The 17632-nt window shown below is 55.5% G+C and overlaps 1 protein-coding gene across 2 annotated transcripts in view; it reads left to right on the top strand.

The window, feature by feature from the left end:
- MAN2B2 (mannosidase, alpha, class 2B, member 2) overlaps positions 1-17632 on the top strand; it is a 46565-nt gene that overhangs the window by 10870 nt on the left and 18063 nt on the right. The window contains exons 4-10 of one of the 2 annotated variants that reach the window (XM_011935415.1): positions 1464-1636; positions 3483-3598; positions 6697-6808; positions 8217-8328; positions 10609-10799; positions 11690-11846; positions 13782-13915. In XM_011935415.1, the coding sequence (XP_011790805.1) occupies positions 1464-1636; positions 3483-3598; positions 6697-6808; positions 8217-8328; positions 10609-10799; positions 11690-11846; positions 13782-13915 (995 nt within the window). Of the gene's footprint in view, positions 1-1463; positions 1637-3482; positions 3599-6696; positions 6875-8129; positions 8329-10608; positions 10800-11689; positions 11847-13781; positions 13916-17632 lie in introns of both variants that reach the window. The other variant, XM_011935414.1, reaches the window with a different exon arrangement.

Below are 17632 nucleotides of genomic sequence, written 5' to 3'. Positions count from 1 at the left end.
AATAAATGAATAAATGAATGGTTGGGTGATTCTGGCATGGAGCCCTTTGTATTCATGATCTATTTCCATGTAGTAAATTGCCCCTAAACTCAGGGGCTTCTGAAAACAAGCATTTCGTATCTACAGCTCCTATGGGTGAGGAGCTCAGGAGTGGCTTAGCCAGGGGATTCTGGCTCAGGACCTCTTGAGAAGTTGCTGTCAAGGAGTCAGGTGGGGCAGTGACATCTGAGGGCTGGACTGGGGCTGGAGGGTCTACTCCAGGCTGGCTCCTGTGGCTGTGAGAGGAGGCCTTGGTGCCTTGCCATGTGACTGCTCATGGCACAGCAGCTGGCCTCCCAGAGCAGTGACCCAGGAGAGCAGGCAAGAGCGGCCACAGTAGAAGCTACACGCCCTGCACCTTCTCGCCTCAGGGACACACAGGTACTTCTGCCTCCTTTCGTTTGTTAGAAGTGAGTCACTGAGTCTGGCCACCCTCTAGGCCCTAAGCCTCATCTCTTGAAGAAGTAGCAATGATTTATGGATGTCTTTTCTTTTTTGTTTGTTTGTTTGTTTGTGACAGTCTCACTCTGTCACCAAGGCTGAAGTGCAGTGGTGGGATCATGGCTCACTGCAGCCTTAACCTCCTGAGCTCAAGTGATCCTCCCACCTTAGCCTCCCAAGTACCTGAGACTACAGACATGTGCCACCACGCCTGGCTAATTTTTTAAAATTTTGTGTGCATGTGTAGAGATGGGGTCTCACTCTGTTGCCCAGGCTGGTCTCAAACTCCTGGGCTCGAGCAGTCCTCCCACCTCAGCCTCCCAAAGTGCCAGGATTACAGGCATGAGCCACATTGCTGGCCTTGGACATCTTTTGAACCACCAGACACTTAGGTTTGAAGTTCACTTTTAACCTTTTATTGTTGGTGATGTCCAAGACCTCCATAGCATCATCAAAATCAGTGCTCTATCCAAGTTCACACAAAAATCCTCACCCCTGCACATGCTGTAACATGCAGGAACCTTAAGGACATTACGCAGAGTGAAATACACCAGTCACAGAAGGACTAATGCTGTGTGATTCCACTGATATCTAGAGTTGTCAAATTCATGGAGTCAGGGAGTAGAATGGGGGTGCTAGGGACTTGGGGAGGGGCATAGGGAGTTAGTGTTTAATGAGGACAAGAGCTTCAATTTGGGAAGAGGAGAATGTTCTGGAAAGGGATGGTGGTGGTGCTTGTATAACGGTGTGAATGTACTAACACTACTCAACTATACACTTAGAAATGATTAAGGTGGTAAATTGTATGTTATATGTACTTCACCATGATTAAAAGTTAATAATTAACACCCTTGCCTCTGCGGTTCAGCATGACCTTGCTGGCACTGCAACCCACTGGACAGGCAGGTTCCCCTGGGTGAGCGTGGGGCTGGGAGGCACAGGCCCACCCTCCAGGCACCAGCAGGGTGATGCTGTCTTTGCAGAAGGACACGGGTTTCTCTATGAAACATTTGGGATCCGGCCACAGTTCTCCTGGCACGTTGACCCATTTGGCGCCTCTGCCACGACCCCCACCCTATTCGCGCTGGCGGGCTTCAACGCCCACCTCGGCTCCCGGATCGACTACGACCTGAAGGCAGCCATGCAGGAGGCCCGGGTGAGTGGTGTGCCGTGCCTGCTGCTGCCCAGTGACTGCTCCTCCCTTCCTTCCTTGGATCAGAGCATGGCAGAAAGCTGCTGCTCTATGCCAGAGTGTTCGGGAATTCTTGGCAGCTGCGTAGACCACGGGGCTGTCCCCTAGCCTTTGCTGTTGTCGCCTCCCCCACCAGGAGGAGCCCCCTCCCTGTACGCCCAGCTTCTCACAGAGCTGCAGGCACAGTTTGGCTGCCTCCTGTTTCCAGACCCCTATCCCCATCAGCTGGGCCTGAGGCAGGGCTGACCCCTTCTGTGGGCCTCCCACAGGGACTAGAGCAGAATGGCACTCAGTAAGCAGGGGTTGACAACCAGAGGAATGGCAGGGCATGTTTAGCTGGGAGAACAGTTAGCAGAGATGCTGTGATTCTTCAGGTGTGTGGGCAACTATTACAAGACTTAAGTGGCAACAAAAACCTTGGTAGATGCTGCCTTCAGTTGTGCCCTTGGGAGTGTCAGGCCTGGTACCAGGCCCTACTCATCCTTCATTTCTTTTTCTTTTCTTTTCTTTCTTTCTTTCTTTTTGAGACAGGGTCTTGCTCTGTCGCCCAGGCTGGAATACAGTGGCACAATCTTGGCTCACTGTAAACTCTGCCTCCCGGGTTCAAGCGATTCTTGTGCCTCAGCCCCGCAAGTAGCTGGGATTACAGGTGAGCACCACCACGCCCAGCTAAATTTTTTGTGTGTTTCTTGTAGAGACGGGGTTTCACCATGTTGGCCAGGCTGGTCTGGAACTCCTGGTCTCAAGCGATCCACCCACCTCAGCCTCCCAAAGTGCTGGTATTATAGGCAGGAGCCACTGGTGCCCACCTTCATCCTGCATTTCTTTTAACGCTCACAGCAACCTTATGGGATGGTGTCATCATTTGCTGGGGCTGCCATAACAAAGGACCACGGACTGGTGACTTAAGCAATAGAAACATATTGTCCCATGGTTCTGGAGGCTGCATGTCCAGGGCCAAGGTGTCAGCAGGGCCACGCTCCCTCTGAAGGTGCGAGGGAAGGGGCTGCTCCAGGCCTCTCTCCTTGGCTTGTGGATGTCCCGCTTCTCCCAGTGCCCCATATCATCTTCCCTGTGTGCATGTCTGTGTCTCAATTTTCCCTTTTTCTAAGGACACCCATCCTATTGTATTAGGACCCACCCTAATGAACTCATTTTAACTTGATTACTTCTGTAAAGACCCCATTTCCGGCTGGGCACAGTGGCTCACGCCTGTAATCCCAGCCCTTTGGGAGGCTGAGTGAGGCGGGCGGATCACATGAGGTCAAGAGTTCGAGACCAGCCTGGCCAACATGGCGAAACCCCGTCTCTACTAAAAATACAAAAATTAGCCGGGCGTGGTAGCAGGCGCCTGTAATCCCAGCTACTCGGGAGGCTGAAGCAGGAGAATCACTTGAACCCAGGAGGTGAAGGTTTCAGTAAGCCGAGATCATGCCACTGCACTCCAGCCTGGGCGACAGAGTGAAACTCCATCTCAAAAAAAAAATAAAAAATAAACTGCACACTTGGTGAGAAGTAATGAGCTTCCTGCACCTGGGGGCATTCAAGCAGAGTTAGAAGGTGCTGATTCTACAGGCTTTGGCAGAGAAAATCCTGCATTGAGGAGTGGGTGGGGTGAATGAGCACGGCTTCCAGAGGGCAAATCCCACAGCCAGTCTTAGACAGGAAACGGCAGGGGAGATCTCGTCCCTGAACCACTGAGGGAGAGCCGAGGTGAGGACAGGCAGGAGACACCCAGATGGGGCTGAGGGAAGTGGAGCTGGGGCAGCCACATGGCCTCTCCAGCCTCACTCTCCTCCTCGGTTTGCAGGGGCTGCAGTTCGTGTGGCGAGGGTCGCCATCCCTCTCAGAGCAGCAGGAAATCTTCACGCACATCATGGACCAGTACAGCTACTGCACCCCGTCCCACATCCCTTTCTCCAATAGGTACGTGCCCTTCCACAGTGCCTTTGGGATCTCAGACAGCAGGGTCTGCCCAGCCCCTGCAGCTCTTCTGCAGTTTTGTTTTTGTTTGTTTGTTTAAGACAAGAGTTTCTGCTCTGTCGCCCAGCCTGGAGTGCAGTGGCGCGATCTTGGCTCACTGCAACCTCCGCCTCCTGGATTCAAGCGATTCTTTTGCCTTAGCCTCCTGAGTAGCTGGGATTACAGGCGCCCACCACCACGCCCAGCTAATTTTTGTCTTTTTAGTAGAGATGGAGTTTCACCATGTTATCTAGACTGGTCTCAAACTCCTGACCTGAGATGATCCCCCTGCCTCGGCCTCCCGAAGTGCTGGGATTACAGGCATGAGCCACCGTGCCCAGCCCTATTCTGCAGTTTTTGACAAGAGCTCCTTAAGCATTTCCACACATGGTTTCCCATTCTTAAGCCTCCCCAGCAGAGTGGGTGGGGTTATCAACCCCATTTTACAGATGTGGAAACTGAGGTTCAGAGAGGGTAAGTGACCAGATCAGGGTCACCCAGCTGGTAAGTAGGGGAGGCAGGATTTGACTCCAGTTCTGTGTGACTCCGAATTGCTTCTTGTTATGAGTCCCTGTCCCAACAGAGGATTGTTTAAAGGATGAGATCTTCGCTGGGTGCGCTGCCTCATGCCTGTAATCCCAGCACTTTGGGTGGCCGAGGCAGGTGGGTCACTTGAGGTCAGGAGTTCGAGACCAGCCTGGCCAACATGGCGAAACCCCATCTCTACTAAAAATACAAAAATTAGCCGGGCGTGGTAGCAGGCGCCTGTAATCCCAGCACTTTGGGAGGCCGAGGCAGGTGGATCACTTGAGGTCAGGAGTTTGAGACCAGCCTGGCCAACCTGGTAAAACTCTGTCTCTACTAAAAATACAAAAATTAGCCAGGCGTGGCAGTGGTGCCTGTAATATCTCAGCTACTCGGGAGGCTGGGGCAGAAGAATCACTTGAACGCGCAAGGTGGAGGGTGCAGTGAGCCAAGACTGTGACTGCACTCCAGCCTGGGTGACAGAATGAGACTCCATCTCAAAAAAAAAAAAAAAAGCATGGAAGAGTGGGAGAGGGAAGGGGCCTGCAGAGCCCCGGGAGTACATCGCTGCTCATCCTTGTCTTGCAGAGTTGCCTCTGTCCAATCACCTCCTATTCACCCCGTGGTGAGGGAGGGGTCCTCACCCTAAACGGTAGATGGTTGAATACACACCACCCTACCCAGCACAGGTGACATCCACAGCAGTTTCTGTTTGTCACATACAATCACAGCTCACACCGCGCACGCCAAGGCCCCACGGGGGTGCACTGTGGAGCAGACTGAACACGCAGGGGCAGCTGTGTAGCAGCAAGGGGGCAGGTGCCCTCCGGCTCCTGCAGAGGACGTGAGTGGCTCATCTGAATAAGTTCACCAGCTGGCAGGGAGGTGGAAACTGTTGTGTGGAGGACCAGGTGGGGTGCAGCGGGTCCGACTGATAGTGGAAGAGCTAGACAAGAGGACTTTTCTGCTGGTGGAAGCTATCAGGTGACGGCAGGGGACTCCTAGACCCTTGGGGGCCTTCAAGGCTCAGATGTCAAGAAGCACATGGGATTTTAGCCTCACTGTACACCTTCTTCCCCAGAAGGCTTTGGGTGAAGACTGAGTGGGGACCAGGAGTATGGAGCCATGGACCAGGACCCCCTGGGGGCAGAGAGGGTAGGCAGTGAGCCCACATGCACGTTCCTGGCTCGCTGTTCCAAGCACCCACCATGAGCCAGGGCCTGTTTCGAGCATTCTCCCTGTGATACCTCATAGGCCCTCGCAGCGGCCCCCTGACCGAGATGCTAGTGAGTGCTCCATCTTACAGAAGGAGAAACCGAGGCATGGCAGCCCACCCCAGGTCCCACAGCTGGCAGAAGTGGTGGAGCCAGCGATGGATTGAGGCCACCGGCTCCGCAGCCTCCACATGGTGGCAGCAGCCAGCCTTGGTCTCTGTGCAGTCAGACGGCCCTGGGTTCAAATCCACGCTCTGCCCTGGCCAGGTGCTTGGCCTCTCTTGGAAGAGGAAAGACACCAGGCAAGGCAGAGACAGTGAAGAATGCCGGCCGGGATTCGTTAGCGGTCCCTGCCGCTTGTCAGCCCTCCTCTGTGCCCGGCACTGTTTCTAGCTCATTTCCATAAATGACTTGCATTTAATCCTCACAACAACCCGCTCCGCAGTCTACCAGGGAGACTAAAGCTTGGTGAGGCTAGAGGTGACTGCTGGTGGCTGATGACTGTGATCCCAATGCTTTGGGAGGCCGAGGTGGGAGGATGGCTTGAGCCCAGGAATTTGAGACCAGCCTGGGCCACAGAGCAAGACCTCGTCTCTACACAAAATTTAAAAATAAGTCGAGCATGGTGGTAGTCCCAGCTCCTGGGAAGGCTGAGGCGATGGCCTGAGCCCAGGAGTTCGAGGCTGCAGTGAGCCGTGATCATATCACTGCACTCCAGCCTGGGCAGCAGAGCGAGACCCTGTCTGTAACAGAAACAGAGGTGGGAATGCTGGAAGGGGCTGCCCAGGTTGGAGAGCTCCAGACAAGGGTTCCACGGCTGTTACCCCGAGGCTGCACAGGGTGAGCAAGGAAGGCACTTAACTAACTGGGGGTTCTCCACACCCCCAGCCTAAGGCAAACGGAGAAAGATGTTAAATACTGAGCCTGTCTTTATTTAAAACTCTGACATTTTGTTCCTCATGGCTTTTTTGCATTAATTTTAATTTTTTAAAGTACTCCATTAAAATATCATTTATCTCAACTACTAAGATTTGAGGCACCCCCATAAATTTTGTGCCCTAGGCCAGGGCCTCACTTGCCTTACCAGGGCCCCGGCCTCTTTGGGGTCCTGGGACCCGGGGTCTGATGGGCAAGAAGTTGGCCTGCGTGAATAAGCAAACAAATCTTCGGTGGCCCACCGTCGGTCATGGAGTTGGGGGAATTCAGGCTCTGGGTGAAATGATGCACCAAGGTGCCAAGACTGGGAGAATGTGGGACTTGGGTATGAGCCCTGGCTGTTCACAGAGCTCGTGTCTTCTCCCCTAACCTTCTGCCCTCGCACAGGTCAGGATTTTACTGGAATGGCGTGGCCGTCTTCCCCAAGCCTCCCCCAGATGGGGTGTACCCCAACATGAGTGAGCCCATCACACCAGCCAACATCAACCTCTATGCTGAGGCTCTGGTGGCCAACGTGAAGCAGAGGGCGGCCTGGTTCCAGACACCCCACGTCCTCTGGCCCTGGGTAAGGCGGAGTCCCAGGCCCTGTGCCCTCAACGCAGCCCAAGGAGCACCGTGCAAGCCCTAGCCCCTGCATCCAGGGCCACCCTATCCAGATCTGGCTAGGCGGCCATGCTCAGTCCAGTGGCTCCACCCTCCTTCCCTACAGACCCCTCGGGCTCTCCCATTCTACCAGCCCCTCCCCCACCTGGAAAAGCACCCTCACCCACACTGGCCTCCCCAGCTCCCACTCTGCTCTCCCCGCCTGAGCTGGAAACCTGGCTCCCGGCTCAGGCACTGCGTGCCTTAGAGTCCACTGAGCTTCAGTTGCCTCCGCTGTAAAAGGGGAGGGTGACAGCAGGCTTCATAGGCTTGGTGAGACGTGGAGTGTTCCCAGGAGGCAGGTGCCCAGCACGTCGTGGCCATCATCCCAGCTAACCTTTAGTGAGTACCTGCTATGTGCTGGGCGCTGCCCCATGGGATGTATTTGTCTTATCCATCTAATTTGCACCACTGAGCCTGGGAAGCAGGCTGGTATCCATTTCACAGTTGAGGGAACCAAGGGCCAAAGAGGTTAAGGAATTTTCCTGAGGCCACAGAGTTCCTTAGCAGGGTGGCTAGGAAGGGGTGGAATTTGCATTCAGACCCAGTCAGGCGGGCCCCAGAGCCTGCCTTCTTAATCCATGACTGCCCTTTTGAAGGCAAGCTTAAGGTCCGTAACTGAGTCATGGTTATTGTTGTTATTAATCATTATATTCTAATAATTAGTAATCATTAATTATAATGATTTGGATAAGTACTAACACTGATGGGCCTTAAGAGATGCCCAGGGCTGAGCACGGTGGCTCACACCTGTAATCCCAGCACTTTGGGAGGCCAAGGCAGGCAGATCACCTGAGGTCAGGAGTTCGGAACCAGCCTGGCCAACATGGTAAAACCCTGTCTCTACTAAAAATTAGCCAGGTGTGGTGGTGCATGCCTGTAATCCCAACTACTCAGGGAGGCTGAGGCAGAAGAATCACTTGAACCCGGGAGGTGGAGGTTGCATGAGCTGAGATCAAGCCACTGCACTCCAGCCTGGGTGACAGAGTGAGACTCTGTCTCAAAAAGAAAAAAAAAACCAAGATGCCCAGGGGGTTTGGCTATGGGAGCTGGTTTGGGGCCCCTGCTGGCCACTTTGAAGACTGGGAGGGCAGCCGGTGGGGGGCGGTGATGAGCCCACCCCTGCTGGGCGAGCACCCTGTTCCCACGGCACATGGTGTTGCTCCCGTGCCCCACAGGGATGTGACAAGCAGTTCTTCAATGCCTCGGTGCAGTTCGCCAACATGGACCCACTGCTGGACCACATCAACAGCCACGCTGCCGAGCTCGGTGTCTCAGTGCAGTACGCCACACTGGGCGACTACTTCCGTGCCCTGCACACTCTCAATGTCACCTGGCGTGTCCGCGACCACCACGACTTCCTGCCCTATTCCACAGGTACAGGCTTCCAGGGGCTGGGATGGTAGTTTGGTGGCAGGGAGAGTATAGTCCATGTACCCTCTGCCCACCTCAGTGTCTGCTCGGCACTGCTCTCCAAGCCCTGGAGGGGTGCCAGGCAGGACCTGTGTGGGGCGCAGGGGCAGAGACTGGCCCCCACCTGGACGTCCTGGCCACCACATGCACCCCCTGGTTCCCCCAGGGTTCAGCCTCTCACCATTGCCCACACACGCAGTTTCCTGCCTCTGGCCTTTGCACAGGCAGTGCCTCCTGCTGGGAGCAGCCTCCGCCACCTTCTCTTCCTGCATGAGTTCCACGTAAACCTCCTCTAAGAAGCTTTTCCTGATGCTGAGGATGACTCAGGCTCAGTCATTACTGCACAGTGATTACTGGGCACCTCCTGTGCATCATGCCTGTGTCCTCAGGCCAGAACTGGGCTGGCCACCAGCAACACAGCCTGAGAGCTAAGCGGGCTGGCTACGAGTGAGCCTCTACTCCCTGGCCGTGTGCAAGTCATGAAACCACCCTGTCTCCAAAGGGGGACATTTGTGGTGCCTTGTCCATAGATTGGGTTGCTGTGAAAATTCAAAGAGAGGAAGCGCTCTCAGCCTCCTGCCCAGCACAGAGGCTGGGCTCAGCTGGTGTCCTAGCCCTTTGGGTGCTGCTATAACAGAATAACACAGAATGAATCATTAATAAGAAAACGAAATTTCTTTGGCTTACAGGTGTAGAGGCCGGGAAGTCCAAGGTGGAGGGCTGGTGTCTAGAGAGGGCCTTCTTGCTGCATCACCCATGGCTGAAGGCTGGGTGCAAAAGAACGGGGGTTGAACTTGCTTTTCTAACAAGCCCAGTCCCGTGACAATGACATTAATCTGTTCGTGAGGGCAGAGCCTTCGTGGCCTAATCTCCTCTTAAGCATCCCACCTCTTAATACAGTCACAATGGCAATGAAATTTTAACTTGGGTTTTGGAGGGGTATTCAAACCATAACATTTCCCTTCCAAAGAGATGCCACAGATGGACTCCAACTGCAGGGCTCATTCTGGCCTGGGCACTGCCTTGACTCACCCATGACCTGGGTTAGTCCTGCCTCTCTGGGCCTCAGCCTCTGGGTCTGCATGGTGACCAGTGGGGCTGCATAGTCTCCAGCCCCTGCTGTTGACACCACGTTGGAGGCAGGTGGGGCTACACACAGGGGTTGGGGGATGTCCACGGATGTGGGTATGGTTGTAATCAGGGCAGGAGGAGATATGTTAATGTGGGCATGGCTAATGGTGAGGTGGGTGGGGTGGTGACTGTGGATGTGGCTACATCTAGCGGGTAGGGATACACCCGAGTCAAGTTGGATGTGGCTCTGTCCAGGTGGGCGTGGTGTCCAGGCGGGCATGGTGTGGTGGTGATCACTGAGGCTGTGGAGCCCCTGCCGGACTGAATGGAATTGGGCCTCACCACCCACTCTCAACATGGCTGCAAAGCTGTGGAGGACCCCATCTGACCCACAGGCTATGGCCTGTCCCCTGGGCCATGTGACCACCCCTCCCAGTCTGGCCCAGGACCAGTGGGGGAAGAACAAAGAATCAAGGCAAATCTGGGCACATCCCAGACCCCAAGGAGCAGGAAAGCAGAAGCAATAGGAAGCTCCCTTCTGAGACAGACAGCTACTCCCTGGAGAGGTTCAGCCCTCCTGCCTCCTGCATGGGCCGTGGCCGTCCTCATCCTCTCTTTCTTGCATCAGGACAGTGGCTCCCTGGGGTCTCTGAGCCCTTGCTGCCTCCTACCATCCATCCTCCCTGGATGCCCAGAGAATCCCTGCTGAAACGCATGCCTGTCCTGGCCTCCCCATGCCCACATCACACATGAAGGCCTCTGTGTGGTCAAGGCCCTTCTCAGCAGGGTCCTGCCCACCTGGCTCCTCCTCTTCCCCGCTGGGTCTCCCAGGCCCTTTGCTCACACAGCTGTCCTGTGTTTCCTAGGTACCCTGGGCTCGCCTCCGATCACCATCCTTCAGCACCCCACCTCACCTGCCCCAGTGCAGCCTGCCTCTCCCGTCCTGCCCAGGGCCTACCCAGGGCTTTCTGGGCAGTTCCTAGTCTGGCTATGGGAGGAGCCCTGAATTGGGAGCCGCAAGCCCTGGGCTCACTGCCTGCCCAGCCTGCCTCCTTGGGTGATCCTGGCAGAGGCTGCCTCTGCAGCCCCAGCTTCTCAGCTCTTCCAGGGCTGGAGCTTAGCAGACTTCTGGGTCAGGCCGTTTCAAGCTCACTGTCTTCCATTGTCTCCCAGAACCATTCCAGGCCTGGACGGGCTTCTACACGTCCCGCAGCGCACTGAAGGGGCTGGCCCGGCGAGCCAGCGCCTTGTTGTATGCCGGGGAGTCCATGTTCACGCGCTACATGTGGCCGGCCCCCCGTGGGCATCTGGACCCTGCCTGGGCCCTGCAGCAGCTCCAGCAGCTTCGCTGGGCCGTCTCCGAGGTAACACCACACTTAGCCACAGGGGCAGGATTGGAACCCCCCCATGCTGCGCACCTCCCCCCTTGTCCTAGCCAATCCTCCCAGCCCTGGGGCACTAGAGGCCCCATGTTACAGAGGGAAAACGAGGTTCCCTTTGCTTACAAGGCCGGTGCATGGTGAACCCAGGCCAAGGCTGGGACCACAGCCTGATCCATCCAGCTGGTGGCCTCATGAAGCTTTGTAGCAGTTTAGCAAGAGGGATAAAGGACAAGGTGGAGTGGCATTTGTGTCCGACAGCCCTGCCTGCACCCAAATCTCGGCTCAGCGGTGTGACGTCAGGCACGTGATTCCCACGCCCACCCGAGACCTAATTCCCTCCTGTACAATGAGAACAACGAGCTTGCTCAGGAGGACGGTGGGGCAACTGGATGTGCTGGTGTGCACAGGCTGCTCGGAGCAGTGGCTACTGAATAGCCAGTTCCCGAGCGTCCGTCTCCACCCATCCCCTATCTACTGATGGGAAAACAGACCCAAGACAGCCTGTAACTTGTCCTCAGTCACCTATCCAAAAAAGGGTCGCACCAGCCATGACCCTGTAACAGTTCCCCAAAAGGAACTGCTGGCAGAACATGTCATTGTGTTGGGGGAGAAATCAGGTGACTTTAGGGTCCGTCAGAGCAGGGGATCCAGAGATGGGGGACAATGAGTTCCCACAAGGGCAGGAAAAGTTGGGCAAGCTCCTCAGCTTCTCTTGGCCTCAGTTCCCTCTTCTGTAAAATGGCGGGGACTCCCTGCTTCTCCACTGGCACCTGGCAAGCCAGAATGAGAGCCAGCACCTAGTAGGTGCCTCGTAGGTGCCTCGCAGAGTCAGGTCCTGATCCTGTTCTTCCTCCCCCCGGGGGTTGCTGCAGGTCCAGCACCATGATGCCATCACCGGGACTGAGTCTCCCAAGGTGAGAGACATGTACGTGACGCACCTGGCCGCGGGGATGCTGGGCGTGCGCAAGCTGATGGCCTCCATCGTCCTAGACAAGCTCCAGCCCCAGGCACCCATGGCGGCCAGCTCGGGTGAGCCAGGACCTGCAGGGAGGCTGTGGCCCCTTTATGAAGGGAGAGCCTGAGGGGGTCAGGGGAGGAGCTCAATGACCCCAGCTCCAGACTCTGAGTCCACATTGCCCATGTCGCCCTTCCCCATGGGGAGAGCTCGGGCAGGTGGCTTTAGTCCTCCCAGCCTCTGTTTGCTCATCCATGCAATGAGGAAGGGTTGGTGATGTTACAAGAAGAGCCAGAAATAGCAGCTAACATGTTTTGAGCATTTACTAAGCTCAAAATACCCTTCGTGCAGTATTGAATTTAATGCCTCACAAAATCTGTACAAAATAGGAATGGTTACTGTCCTCATTTTACAGCCAAGGAAACAGACTCAAGTTATATGCTAGCCCAGGGCCACTTGGGTAGGAAGGAGCAGAGCAGGGATTGAACCTGAACCCGGTGCTGCCCAGCCCTGCAGAGAGTACGCCAGTGTCCTCAGGGACCTGGTCCCTTCCTGGCTCCCAGCACTCCCTCCCAAACTCCACTTGACTGAGATCACAGCAGGGCAGCCGTGGGACCAGCCTCTTTGACTGTGAGGTTTCCCATGTGTAGAGTGACTGATCACGTGCCAGTGTGCCTGGGACTGAGGGGTTTCCAAACTGGGAAGATCCTGGACAAATGCAGACAGGTTGGCGGTCCTCCGCCTGCATGAGACTTCTGTGCATAGGCCCCCAGGTCCCACCCACAGCCTGCACTTGGTCATCTTGCACTTCCTTCTTGTTTTTTGTTTTCTGAGACAGGGTCTCGCTCTGTCACCCAGGCTGGAGTGCAGTGGTGCCCGTCATGGGTCACTGCTGCCTTAAACTCCTGGGCTTGAGCGATCCTCCCGCCTCAGCCTCCCAAGTAGCTGGGACTACAGGCATGCACCACCACACCTGGCTCATTGTTTTATTTATTTTTTTTTTTTGGAGAGACAGAGTCTCGCCATGTTGCCAGGATGGTCTGTAACTCCTGGGCTCAAGTGGTCCTCCCACCTTGGTCTATCAAAATGCTGGGATCACAGGCAAGAGCCACCGCACCTGACTGCCTTGGACTTCTTAGTGTCCCAGCTCTGGCCTGCCCACTGCCCTAGCACCTAACATGCCCTTGCCCTCCTGCCTCTGTCTGTGTGTAATCCCATCCAACCTGCAGGCTCTGGAAGGCCCCCTGGCCTTGGGAAGAGACAGTGGCAGAATGGGAGCTCTCAGCTGGGGTCTGGCTTCACTGCCAGGTGGGGCCTTTTGAGGAGCTGTCATTCCAATGGACACACAGGAGAGGCTTCCCCAAGCTGTGAATAGGTAGAGATGACCAGGAAAGGGGTCCCCGGCAGAGGGAACAGCCCAGGCAGAGGGAGGGAGGCTGAAAGTATGTGCTGGGTTCAGGGATCCGGGGGTTCTCGGGCGTGGCCAGAGCTCACACACACGGGCTGGTAGGACACAACAGAAAGCAGGCCAGGTCCTCATCACAGGGCCCTCAAGTGCCAGGCTAGGCGATGGACTTGACCCTCTGGGCTCCAGAGAATTCTCCGGTGGCTCACAGTGCCCAGCACTCAAAGCTTTGGAACCAGGCCTTAGAAGCTGGGTCACCTCGGGCAGGTGGCTGTACTTCTCTGGACCTGTTTCCTCATTAGTAAAACAGGCTGATAGAGATGTGTGAGGAGCAAATAGAACCTCAGTTCTCCAGGGCAACGCGGACACCTTATGTTGCGAGCCCCTCCGCCTGCCCTGCCCTGGAAGCCAGACTGCAGAACGTAGTCCACACTGTGTCTGTGGGAAACACCTGTTTGCCTGCCCCCTTCCCGGCTCCCCTGGGAGTTCTGGAGGGCTGCGTCTCACCTGCCTCAGTTTCCCTCATACTGAGGGGCACCCAGCGAGCACCCCATTCCAGAAGGTGAGTCACGTGGCACAAGCAAAGCGTCTTCTCTGTGTGCAGGTGCAGGGCCTGCAGGACACTTTGCCTCGGTCTACAACCCGCTGGCCTGGACAGTCACCACCATCGTCACCCTGACTGTTGGTTTCCCTGGAGTCTGCGTCACAGATGAGGCGGGCCACCCAGTGCCCTCGCAGGTATGGACACGAAATCCTGCTGGAGGGGCCTTGGCTGCTTGCTGCATCTGCTCTGGGCCGGGCACATTGTCTCTTCTGACCCTGCAAGGGAGGCCTTATTGCCTTTGTTTTACAGAAGAGGAAACTGAGGCTCAGAGAAGCAAAGTGGGATTTTTTTTTCCCAACACCACCCAATTCTCCACTTTTCTGACACCAACTGAGTATCCTAAAATCAATTCATTCCTGAACTGAGTAACTGGAGTATGCACAGTTAGGGGCTCAATCTCACAAGACCCCTAATTTCAGACACCAGCCACAAATGGGGGTCCTGGGCTACTACACCTGACCCTTCTCGGGGAGGTAGGGGAGGAGCTAACATCACTGAATTTTGGGGTTCCCATGATACACACACACACAAGTTTGATAATTCATTAGAACGACTCACAGAACTCAAGCAAGTGCCATACTTACCATAACAGTTTTGTTAGAAAGGGTACAACTAGCCGGGCACGGTGGCTCACACCTGTAATCCCAGCACTTTGGGAGGCTGAAGTGGGTGGATCACCCGAGGTCAGGAGTTCGAGACCAACCTGGCCAACATGGTGAAACCCCATCTCCAACTAAAAGTACAAAAATTAGCCAGGCATGGTGGCGCATGGTGGCAATCCCAGCTGCTTGGGAGGCTGAGGCGGGAGAATCACTTTAACCTGGAAGGTGGAAGTTGCAGTGAGCTGAGATCGCCCCACTGCACTCCAGCCTAAGCAACAAGAGTGAGACTCCATCTCAAAAAAAAAAAAAAAAAGAAGAAGAAGAAAGAAAGGGTACAACTCAGGGACAGCTGCGGGGAGCCCTGGCGAGGTGGAGGCAGGGAGGGCCTAGCATCCCAGCCCTCTAACCCGGGCTCACTTCCTTGGGAGCAGCTCCATCCTGAAGCCATCTATGGGCCTTGCCAGAAGGCACCTCAACAGCGTAAGCTCAGATAAGGTTGGAAGGGGCTTGTTATGAACTTTAGAAGACACTCCTATCACTCTATCACTCAGGAAGTTCCAATGGTTTTAGGAGCTCTGTGGCAAGAGCTGCAGACAAAGACCAAATCTATCTATGTTTACTGTACCACACAGAGTCCCTGAGGTCACACAGCTGGGAGGTGGCAAACTCCCAACCTCCAAACCTTCCTTGGTCAATCAAAGCCGTGGTTCGAGTGAAAGTGTGACAGCCTGCCCTTGTAGGAAGACCTCACCCAGGAACCCACAGCCGTTGAGGGCAGTCGGATCCACCCAGCGGACTGATACTGGGCTTGGGGCATCCAATGTGGCCAAAGTCGAGGGCCATCTGTGTCATCATCCCTGTCATCCCCTCATGACTCGGAGGCCTGCTGAGACTAAGGGACTGGTCAAAGTCCCCCAGCGAGGGAGAGGTAGAGCAGGCTCCACATTCAAGCCCCACCAGCCTTGAGCTGAGCCTTCCCCTGCACCCAGGCCCGGCACTGCCCAGCACTAATGGGGTCACGCTATGGGAGATAAGGGCCTCATCTGTCTCAGCCTGCTTGGGCTGCTATGACAAACTATCATAGACTACATGCCTTAAATGACAGACATTTATTTCTCACAGTTCTGGAGGCAGGAATTCCAAGATCAAGGTGCCAGCATGGCCCGGTTCTGGTGAGGGCCTCTTCCTGGTTGCCATCTTCCTATGTGTCCTCACATGGCAAAAGAGGCCGAGGGAGCTCTCTGAGGTCTTTTGTACGAGGGCACTAATCCCATTCTTGAGGGCCACACCCTCCTGACCTAATTACCTCCCCAAGGCCCCACCTCCTAAGTGACGACTTGGAATCCGAACATCAGCCATCTGAGGGGACACAGACATTCAGTCTGTGGCATCACTCATGCTGAGTGGGAGTCAGGAGGTGGCATTAACCATTCAACTGTTGTTCCCTGCTTACACTTTTTGAAACAATTTTTAGTGTCAATTTTCCTTGTTTTTTTTTTTTGAGACAAAATTTCACTCTGTCATGCAGGGTGCAGTCACAGCTCACTGCAGCCTCGACTTCCCAGGCTGACCATAGGTGTACACCACCACACATGGCTCAGTTTTTTGTTTGTTTTTTGGTAGAGGCAGGGTCTCACTATGTTGCCCAGGCTGGTCTCAAACTCCTGGCCTCAAACAATCCTCCCACTTCGGCCTCCCAAAGAGCTGGAATTACAGGCGTGAGCCACCACACCAAGTCTGTTCACACACCTGTTCGCTGGGCCCCTGTGTATGGGCTGATCCCTAGAAGGGCCTGACATGTGGGAAGCTTTCCCTCACTCCCCTGCCTTTGGAAATATTAGTGATCTAATATGAATTTCCACCCCGGCATGTGGGAAAGCCTTCAGGAATCTTAAAGGGGTACTTTAATGGAGGTGCCGACGTTAGGGATGGGGCTGGACTGCCTCTCTCCACACCACCCAGACACCCTACGTGGGCCAGGCCAACTCCGGTTCCAGACGGCGCCAGACACGCCACCCAGCTGACCCTTCTCGGGGAGGTAGGGGAGGAGCAGACATCACTCATTCACTCAGCAAAGCTCCTGAATGCCCATCCTGGGCCCGGCCCTGGGCTGGGTGCTGGGCCCCCGGACCTGTGCGAGGCCAGGCCCTATCTCAGGACACAGACGTGGATGGTGACGGTGTGGAGTGGTGGCTCAGGAGCCAGGGGAGGGGCCCTCGGCTGGAACTGAGACCGAGGAGGAGTTTGTCCAGCACGGAGAGGCGAGGGGAGGGTATGGGTCTGAGCAGACCCCCACACACACCCCTTCCCCACGCAGACGCAGCATCTGTTAAGAGTAGATTCCCTCAACATACATTTCTGGAGCTCCTACTCTCTGTCAGCCCCTGTTCTGGGCGCTGGGGATGGTGTACTAACCAAACAGACACAAATCCCACTGCCTGGGGCATCTGTTCCAGTAGGGGAGACAGGTGATAAGTAAAATAAGAAAAATACGGAATATGATAGACCATGACCACCGTGAGGGAGACAGTCACTAGACCAAGTTGCAGGGCTGGGGACACATTTTAACTAGGTGGGCCGGGCTGCATCAATGCGGGATCAGGTAGACAGGGAAGAGGTGTCTGCTGTATTTGGGATAAAGGCTGGGTTGGGGGGTGTGTACACCATTATTGAGCTTGCTAACAGGGCCCCCCAAAAGGCCTCCCTACTGGGGGCACAGACACTGAGGGGGTGCAGTACTCTCCTCCAGCCTCCCTCCCCAAATCAGACACCTCAGAGGTGAGCAGAGGCCAGGAGAGTTACCCTGGAAAAGTCCCTCCATGTGGGAACGAGAAGATCGGGGTATGGCCCCTCCCAGGAGGAGGTAGTCCAGGTGGAGGGCACAGCGTGGCACAGGCTCAGAGGCAGGAAACGGCAGGAGAGTCAGGAAGGAAGGGTTGGTGATGCTAGAGCCCCAGGGGCCAGAGGAGAGAGCAAGGTTGCCGCAGGAAGGAGGCTGGGTCCCAGAGGAGGCTTCCTTCCCCGATTGCAGCAGACAAAGGTCTCGAAAACTCACTCTGGTTGCTGCAGTGGATGGGTTGGTGGGCACAGGAGTGGATATGGGGACAGCAGTGCAGATGCTGGATATGGGGACAGCAGTTACCTAGGGAGGGGCCACAGCAGCTGTGACCAGGCAGAGGCCACAGGGAAGGGAGATGAGAGGCCTCACAAAGGCGGTGGGGGACCTTGGTGGTGGGTGGGAGTGGCTGG

The sequence above is a fragment of the Colobus angolensis genome, unplaced genomic scaffold, assembly GCF_000951035.1.
Source record: "Colobus angolensis palliatus isolate OR3802 unplaced genomic scaffold, Cang.pa_1.0 Scaffold143, whole genome shotgun sequence".
Taxonomy (NCBI): domain Eukaryota; kingdom Metazoa; phylum Chordata; class Mammalia; order Primates; family Cercopithecidae; genus Colobus; species Colobus angolensis.
This window is presented reverse-complemented; position numbering and strand designations above follow the sequence as displayed.